Source organism: Strix uralensis, chromosome 2 (genome assembly GCF_047716275.1).
Source record: "Strix uralensis isolate ZFMK-TIS-50842 chromosome 2, bStrUra1, whole genome shotgun sequence".
Classification (NCBI taxonomy): domain Eukaryota; kingdom Metazoa; phylum Chordata; class Aves; order Strigiformes; family Strigidae; genus Strix; species Strix uralensis.
The window spans coordinates 127,016,429-127,025,811 of NC_133973.1; the positions used below are offsets into that span (position 1 = coordinate 127,016,429).

The 9,383-nt window shown below is 41.3% G+C and overlaps 1 protein-coding gene across 1 annotated transcript; it reads left to right on the top strand.

Annotated features, from left to right (window-relative positions):
- The first annotated feature begins 1,007 nt into the window (after positions 1-1,007).
- LOC141940027 (high affinity choline transporter 1-like) lies at positions 1,008-9,061 on the top strand. Its single transcript, XM_074860798.1, has 8 exons — positions 1,008-1,643; positions 2,716-2,829; positions 4,408-4,563; positions 5,052-5,200; positions 5,711-5,854; positions 6,851-7,004; positions 7,874-8,091; positions 8,540-9,061. The coding sequence occupies exons 1-8, from the start codon at positions 1,466-1,468 to the stop codon at positions 9,059-9,061; spliced, it is 1,635 nt and encodes a 544-aa protein (XP_074716899.1). The 5' UTR covers positions 1,008-1,465.
- Positions 9,062-9,383: the final 322 nt, after the last annotated feature.

The window sequence follows — 9,383 nt, forward strand, 5'->3', positions numbered from 1 at the left end:
CCACCCAGAAAACGTGCCTTTAAAATGCAGTGTCCCTTTTTGTACATAAATTATTGGGACAAAGTTAAACCCCCTCACTCAGTCAAAATAGGATTTGAGTACAAATATAAATAAATAATTCTCCTAAGGTAGGATAATCATGTGGTGCTTGGGCTCTTTCAACTTTTTAAAATTTTCACTATTTTTAAACAATCCTTATAGAGTCTTCCCACCAGATCACTGCAGATCACTTACCAAAAAACCTTATTTTCCCTTGTACTGAGAGGTGTCAGAGAAAACATGGGGTTCCTGCACTTCTCCCTCCTTCTTGCTGCAGCCACCGCCTGCATGCTCATGTGTTCCCACCATGCCCTGTCCCTGGAACATGCTTAACCTGTGCCACTGTCATTTCCATGCACAGCTGCTCCTGGATGTCTGCAGGAGATGGCACACTGCAGAAAACCTTCCTAAATATTTAAGTTTTCAAACTCCAGTTCAGTTCATATGTGATAAAGAAATCTCTGATTTCCACATGGAAAGGTGCTATCTGCTCCACAGATGAACGTGAGTGTCCAGGAAAGCCAAACAAGTGCCCCAAATTGGGCAGTTTTTGCATAGAATTGGTTATGAAGAATCATACCCAGACAGATGAAAGAGATTCACAGGGCAACTAAAAAGATATTGGTATTGCAACTCTATATTAAATGTAACTAACTGAATTTCTTAATGCATATATGAGTTTTCCTCAGAATTATGCATGTTTAAAGGGAGCTTCACAAAATAGTTTAAAAAATTCTGTATCTTTTCTGTAGTTTTATTGCAGACTGTAACAACACCTTGCTCTCCTGCCCATTTCCAGCAGTGAAATGATATACACGATTGGAATATCAGGGCGCAGCTCCTTCAGTTGGTCAGTGGTAAATCTTCTTTTACTGTTTCCTAGGTTTATTTTGATGATTATTGTGGGTTTAGTTCAGTCAACTTTAAACATACAAACTCTTAGCCCTATCTTCTGTGTTAGCCTTGTGCCTAGAACCTAGAGAAATACAGATTATATTCATACCATTGCATATCAGACAAAATATAACATTTCCCCTCCTTTAAGCCAAGCTAGTATTACCCCTCACATCAGTGCTCCATTGCTCTTATTAACACTAATTCCTATCCTCTTATTCTCTGCTCCTCAGAAAAATAAGATTGGATATCTTCTGAAGAAAGGGGAAGACAGAAGAATTGCCAGTAGTCTTCCAAAGACAGAGACTTTGCATCCAGTTCTCCAGACTTTTGGGTTTATGACTGTTTTGTACAGCATCTTTCCTTGCAAAGTACAGCAAACTAATACTTTGCAGGTTTTTTTACAAGACAGCACTATTTTTTCTGATTTTTTTTCCCGATTTTTTTCTATTTTTTTCTGATTTTGGACTCAATCAAAGAATATATCATCAAGCCGTTATTTCTCTCTATGATCTAAATTGAGCAACAGAAAATGTCTCTAAATATACCAGGCTTAGTATCTTTGAGTGTGTTTTTTATGCTAACTTTAGCTACTGGAATTTGGGCTTCTTGGAAAAGCAAAAAGGACCAGCAGAACAGAAATCCAACTGAAATGGCCATAGTTGGAGGCAGGAATATAAATGTTTTCATTGGACTGTTTACTGCAACAGGTAAGTTTTCTTAAAGGACTTTTAAAAATTCTTCTTAAAACCATGCATTACATAGATCTGGGGGACTTTTCTTTCAAAGCAAGTGAACTCCTTTAATGTCAGGGCAGATTTTACCTAAGTGTGGCTTTAAAGGACTATGGTTTCATGAATCATTTTGGGATGGATTCTTCCAAACCTCTTCACACTGAGCAGAACCTAATGTTTATGTAGATTCTTTTAAATTAAAGAGATTAATTTAAGAGGTTAGTTAAGAGTTAAAGAGTTTAATTTAAGAGTGACTGAAGAATATGACACTTTTCATTAAGGAAGACTGTGGTCTTAATCTTGAACCAGTTTCTGTTATCCAGCATAACAGAAGAATTTTACTCCTGGAACAATCCAGTTCTGTGCAGAATAAATTGCTACTCATGGTGCACATTGGGCTCTCTCCTAAAGAGAGAATGTTCTCCCCACTGACTGGTGCCCTCCACTTCCCTTTTCTCTCCTTGCTGCCTGGCGTCATCTGAAATTTGCTTCCCTGACCCATTTTTTGTGAAGGCTCTCCCAAGTCATATTTGCCTAGCTAAGACACTTAAGTCCATGTTGTAGGTTTGCATTCTGACTGCAATGTCTGCTTGCATTTTGTTCCCTAATATCTATTTTCTTAGACTGTGTAAGTGATGCTCATGAAGGATGGTCTATCAGTCATGGCAGAATAACAAAGGCAATTCTGTTTGCTCTAGCAAAAGTCTTCCACTGGGGGAAAAAAAAAAAAAAAAAAAAAGTATATTCAAGTTGCTTGAATTTATGCTTGAATTAGTATATTCAAGTTGCCTTTCCAAAGCATCCAAGAGCTTTTCCATGCACACATAGATTTTCAGTCTTGAACCTGGGAAATTATTTAGGGTGATATTCTAATACTGTTACCTGTACACAGCAGCACATCTCAGTATGGGAGAAAACTTTGTAAAGAAAATAGAAGTGTGATTAAATATTTGTATGAGAAAAAGGTTTACAAGCTCTTAGAGTGTTCTACAAGACTAGATGAGAATATGTTTCACAATTCTTACCTTACCATCTTCCATGTTTACAGCCACCTGGGTTGGAGGAGCATATATCAATGGCACAGCTGAAATCGTCTACCTGCCTTCAAAAGGACTATTGTGGGTCCAGGCACCTGTGGGATTTGCCTTGTCCCTTGTTATTGGTAAATAACTCACATAATCAGGACACATAAGCTTTAAAAAAAATTATATGAGTATATTAAGATTCCTGACAGAGTATAGAGTACATTTTAAAGGTGATTTTCTTTCTTTAGTCTTCCATAGATCCAGAATAAGCATTTAGAATGCTATCCTCTAAACTGAAACATAAGAAACTGGGGTAGCTTGGAGCTAGTGTACAGTTTTGCCTGCTTGGAGCAATTTATAGGACAATAATCTTATCTGAGAACTTTAGAAGCATGTGGCTATTGTATATTGCTTTTTTATCAAGGTCTCTTATTCACAGACTGTTGAGAGTATTGGTATAATTTTAAATTTTTGTTTGAAATTTCTGTGTGATGAAATAATACTATCTTGATTTTTCCACTAAAATGCATTCTCCTGAGTAGTCTTATCTGAGGATGAATTTGTAGTGCATCCAGCTTACCCCACGTTACAGTTCTTCACTATTTTCTTGAAACTAAGCTAAGTTTGTAGTGTCCTATACCTAAATTGCCATTTCTAACTCCAAGAATTATTGGACTCATGCTGAGGTTCACCTGTCTTGCCAAGACCAAAGTTTCTTCCAGTCCACATTGAGTTATACCATAAGTGTCTGGGGACACAGGATGATTAAAGCAAGGACACCTGTGCAGACCTTACACAGGAATTTCTGAAAGAACAATAACCTTTATTCTTAAGTCAGAGAAAAGAGTCCAACTGACGTGAATATGAATCAGGCTTGGAAATATACTGCCAGCATTTCTTATGTGAGTAATTCTTACTAATGAAATTGAGGAGTGCAGGTCTGATCCTGCAATCTTTACTCAGGTCAGTAGTGCCCAGACAAGCAGTCCTGTTGGCTTCGGGGTTAGGCACAATACGTATTCTTTGGTTTTAATGAGATGGTTGTATGTCTGAAGTCTAATATTTAGATGAAGGCGGGTGGGACTCAGCTCAATGTACAGATTAAAACAATATAGTTCTGGGAAGACACAATGAAGCCACCAAAATGAAAATGTAACCAGAAAAGGAACATATATCAACATGTTGCATCACATGGTCAAGGACAAAAGTTTGTCTCTTTTTTAGCCAAATATGAGTCCTCTATGCCTCACTCTGCCTACTGACATTTTCCACAATAAACATTTCAGAAAACTTTGTATCTCAGGTTGGTAGGTCATTGGAGATGGAGAGGAGACTATATGTGGGTGTCCTCTGAGCTGATTCCCTGTTAGACACACAGGTATCTTATGCCATTTGGGGTGCCCTAGGGACTCCTACCTAGTCTCCAGTAGCCACTCCAGAAAGAGGTATGTCTGCCAAAATTGAAGGGTCATATCTGTCAGCTGTAAGGAGATGTCTTTTATAACCTGGGACATCTCACATGGGTGAAACCCCACATTTAGGCAAGCGAATTGAGGCTTCAGTGTGTGGTTGGCTGCATCATTCTCTAGGGTCCATTATGTATGAATTCCACACTCACTATACTGGTCTGATACCCAAATGGCATAGTATTCTTACATTTTTTCCTGGAATATAATACATGCAAAATTCTAGCAAAATGTCATCACTTCTGATAGGTGGTTTCTTCTTTGTAAAACCAATGAGATCCAAGAATTATGTGACAGTGATGGATCCCCTTCAAGAAACTTATGGGAACGTGATGGGAAGCTTACTCTTCATTCCACCACTGCTAGGAGAGGTGTTCTGGTTTGCAGCTATCCTGGCATCCCTGGGTAAATACTTTGCTGTTATATTTGTTAGAGGCTACATGGCACAACTGTCAGAGTATAATACACATTTGGGAATTGTGTTGGACTAAGCTGTAGAAATTTGTGCTTCATGTATCCTTTTGTGAGAGGAACACAATCATTTCTCATTTCTGGAAAATACATTTTTAGGTTTAAAACAAATGACAGTAGTATATATTCATGATATTATAACAGAGAGGTCTGGCAATATGAGTTAGTGCCTTCCTCTTGCCTGTGGGAGAGTGGATGTAAAAAGAAAAGTGCCTCAGCAAAGGCCATGCAGCAAGGTAGCAGCAAGAGCAGAAAGAGATATGGGCTCTCCTGAGTCCTCACTCTGTCCGCTGTCTGTAGACCATGCGCTTCTCATACAATGTGGTGTGCTGGCATCAAGGGAATAACATATCCTTATTTATTCTGTATTCTGCATGTATGAAATCTGTCTTAAATAACTTAACTGCTGTCCTTGTCTGCAGGAGCAACAATGAGGGTAATCTTGGATATTGGAGGCTCACTGGCTATCATCATCTCAGCATGCACTGTCATACTCTATACTCTACTGGGAGGCCTCTACTCTGTTGCATACACAGATGTCATCCAGCTGGTTTTCATTACCCTCAGCCTGGCAAGTCCTGTGCATTTCTTTGCTACCTGTTTCCTAACTAAGGAAAAAAATCCTGCTCTTGTTTTCAGTATGTCTCAGACCAAAAATAACTCCACCAATACTGGCCTTCACCCTACAGTTCCTCTTCAGGAGAACAGGTCTCCTGAAATGTCTTACAGTCCTTATGCACTTCAGACAGTGCTCACACAATCTATTGGCCTTGCTGGGTAAATTAAGCTGCTCACATGTAAGGTCTGCAGAACCTGTCCAGAACAATCTTAGCTGCAAAGGAGAGAGATCTGTCTACTGAAAGCACAAATTGACCTGAATTACAGACTCATGTTCCTGATGATGCCATGAACCAGAAACATGTAGATTTAGAGTAAGGAAGGGGAGAAAGGAAGACTCTTAGTCTGGGTTTAATCTTATGTAACTTTATGTTCTACATCTACCTTAATTTCAATATCTGAATAGATTCTCCAAGAACAAGGACCCTGGGGAAATGGTTAACTATGTCTGTTTCTATCCTAGTGGGTCTGTATCCCCTTTGCCCTGGTGAACTCTGTAACGGAAAGTATTTCTTACACTGCAACTCATCAATCTTACCAAGACCCTTGGATTGGGAAGATAGAAAAACAGTATCTTGGAAGGTGGCTGGATGACTTCTTCTACCTGGTATGGAGTATTTCTTGGACAGGTGGTTGGGAGAAGGGATTGCATGGGGACTTTCTGTCTGGAAAACTTGTGGGTTCTTCCAGCCAGGAGCCCTGTGTTGCACAGTTGGCAGGAGCAGGGTGGTGTGTAAAACCATGTCTCAGCCACTCCGCAGCACACTGAATGAACTGGGGAGATCCAGGACTCAGCTGTGGGAAGGAAAGAAGCAGTAGAGACACTCCATCCTTTAACCCATGTGAAGGAATGTACCTCTTGAGTAAGACCATCCAGGCAACTAGTTCCACTCCTGGCACCTAAATGAGGCATTTCCTACCTTTCAAGAGGTTGGTCTTACAGCCTCAATAGTGTGTTTTTAACATAACTATGTAAAATTCCCTCTATTTGAAAAAAAATAGTAAAATTACACAGCTGAAGGTCATCAGCAAGCATGGTGCCATTGGCTCCACTGTACAACTCAACTTTTGAGCTACCAATATAGCCAAGACTACAGAAGGTTGTTATGCTCTTGCTAGACTGGTAATAGGAACACACAAAAGCTTGAGCTTGTTTGGTGACAACAGAATCTTCAGATATTATCTGATGAAATTTGTCTGCTAAGAAAGTTAAAATGGTGATTTTATTTTTAATTTTAGACTATAGTCTAGCTAAGTTTGAGTAGATTTTTTACAAAAGTTGTATTCCTGAAAAACTTATCTTCTCTTTTCTTTCCTCTGTGCCTGTTTCATTATGCCAAGCAACCTATTTTTCAGTTTTCTTAGTCTGCCAAACCATTAACCTGTTTTGATCAAAATTTCACATCCATCACAATGAAAACAAAGGAAAAGGGCACCCTCAACCATCAGAAATATCATCCTCAATAGTTAAAGCTGGGCAACGTTTATGCATTTGAAATGAGTTTTGTGACAATAAAGATTATCATCCATCTGAATGGATGGATGATACCCTACAGCAGCCAGCAGCCTGCCGGGTACCACTGGTAACATCTGAATGTTACAGGTGTTTGGGAGCATTCCATGGCAAACTTACTTCCAAAGAGTGCTTTCCACTGCCTCTCGGGGACAGGCAAGGCTCATCTCCTACCTCTCTGGACTTGGGTGCTTTTCAATGGCCATCCCCTCAGTGCTCATTGGTGCAGTTGCAGCATCAACAGGTAAAAATAATTGTTTGTCTCTGAATAATGAACATGTTTTTGTCAAAGGTGATTAAAACAGGATCCAAAGAAGTCCTGATTTAGACTTCAAATTATCTAACCCTGTGTACCTAAAAGTGTAGCCCTGGTTGCCAAGCTAGGTGGTCTGTACCAGAAGTGTGGACACCTCTGAGGATCAGTGCACAACTACCTAGGGACATTTAAACGGCCCCAAGACCTGTTTAAAGCTATTTCATTAAGATGAAATGTCTTTTCATGGATCTTCTGTCAAGGAAAGATGAAGGCAGACCCTGTAAAACCCTGTACAATCCTATTTTCCAAGAAATATGCATGCCTTCTACATGTAAGACCCAGTGATATTACTACAGATTGTTAATAAGGTTCTGAAGAAAACCTGACTGAAGGAATCAAGAAGTTCAGTCCTGTAAACTCACAGCCCCTGCCTAGAGGATCAGTCCTGTGTTGGCTGTGAGCAAAAATTAAAGAGCAGACAGATCACTGAACATTTAAAGAAATCAGTTGAACTCATTAATTCATCTGTCACTAGGGTCATCAGAGCAAAACTCCCTTCTCCTCACGAGCAGGGTCTAGAAGGTTGACTGTCCCAGTTCTGGAAACACAAAGCACAGCTATTTCTATAGATGTTACTGGGGAGAAGGAAAAGCTTTGATCTAGTGAGAGCTCCAGCATGCTAAGGGAAATCACAAGAGAACATAAGAGAATCCAGAAAATTAATGCAAGTCCTAAAATACCCAGTGGGTCTCAGTCCTTAGCCCTGCTGTGACTGGTCCCTGTGGAAAGGCAGCTTCAAAGACAGCACAGATGTCAGTGAAAGATTTTTTGTGACTTTTTCTTGTTCTGTTTTAAAGACTGGAACCAGACAAGCTATGGTCTTCCAAGTCCACTCGAGAGAGGGGAATCAGCAATGATACTGCCACTTGTTTTACATTATCTCTGCCCAGCATACATCTCCATTGCTGGTTTGGGAGCCATCGCTGCTGCTGCAATGTCTTCTGCAGATTCAGCTCTTCTCTCTGCCAGCTCCATGTTTGCTCACAATATATACAGGAAAATCCTGAGGAAAAAGGTACTTGGTTACAGCATTCAGTAGTTTTGGTGTCAAGAAAGATGCTTTTGTTTCAAGACCATTTCAAACACATTCTCTGTGGTCTGCAAATAGAGGCATCTGTCCTTCAGCTGCTGAACTGTGTTCTGGAGCCAGAGCTTCAAACATAGGTCAGGGGTGTTCATATCCTTGGTAGGGATACAAATACCTACACTGGTGAGCTTTGCTATTTATAAAATGACTGGTGTCAAATCTGGACTAGAATATTAAAGCAAACAGCATAAAACCATGACCTTTAAAATTACAGAGGGCAGCTCCCTCTCCAAGAGTCCTACCTTGGGTGGCTGCTGGTGACAAGCACTGCCTGAAAGCAGTGAGGGCTTGGTGAGAACCAGCCTAGGGCAGAGCAGTGCTGGTCACCCCCACAAGTAAACACCACGTCTGTAACGTTACAATCTCTGTTTTACAGGCTACAGAGAGAGAGGTCTTATGGGCCATGAGGACCTCCATGCTGGTGTTCGGGGCTGGGGCAGCCAGTCTGGCTTTTTACTCCAGCTCTGTCTATGACCTCTGGTTCCTCAGTGGGGAGCTGGTGTACGCCCTGCTCTTCCCCCAGCTCTGCTGCGCCCTCTTCGCTCCCAGCACCAACACCTATGGCTCGGCTGCCGGCTTCTTGGTTGGGCTCCTCATGAGGCTGCTGGCAGGGGAGCCTGCCCTGAGCATTCCCCCTGTCATCTGCTACCCAGCCTGCTCCCTGGTGAATGGGACCTACAGTCAGCTCTTCCCCTTTAAAACATTCACCATGCTTCTCACCTTGGGGACGATCATTGCTGTGTCGCACCTGGCTGTGGTTTTGTTTCAGAGAAAACTCCTTCCCTGCAGGTGGGATGTTTGCAATATCATGGGGGGAACCAGCACCTGCATCCCCCTGCAGCAGATGGAGACACAGATGGGTTCACCAACAGTTGCACTAGAAGAGAATCGCGATTAGATGTGGGGCGTCATTTGAAAAGTCATAGTGCATTCAACAATTAGAGTATGGTACAAACAGCATCGCTCTTCCCTTTGCTTTCTCCAGTAATGAATTATTTAAAGTCCTGGCAGAGTAATAAAGGCTCACTTTGTTCATCCAAGGAGAATGTGTGAGCTTGAAGTCTGCAGTGATTAAAGGCGTATGGTGATGGAGCACGATCTTGTGATGGTGACCACAGGGCACCTTGGGCCCCAGCAGTGTTTTCCTCGGGGTGCCCCTGGTACCCCACCCGAAAGCAAGGCTACAAATCACACTTCAACATTGATGGCATTCTTAAGTC

Coding starts and splice junctions, on each gene's coding strand:
- LOC141940027 (XM_074860798.1), top strand. CDS start 1,466: ATGTCTCTAAATATACCAGGCTTAGTATCTTTGAGTGTGTTTTTTATG. Junction 5,201..5,710: donor TTTTCATTACCCTCAGCCTG/GCAAGTCCTGTG, acceptor TTTCTATCCTAG/TGGGTCTGTATCCCCTTTGC. Junction 7,005..7,873: donor TGCAGTTGCAGCATCAACAG/GTAAAAATAATT, acceptor TCTGTTTTAAAG/ACTGGAACCAGACAAGCTAT.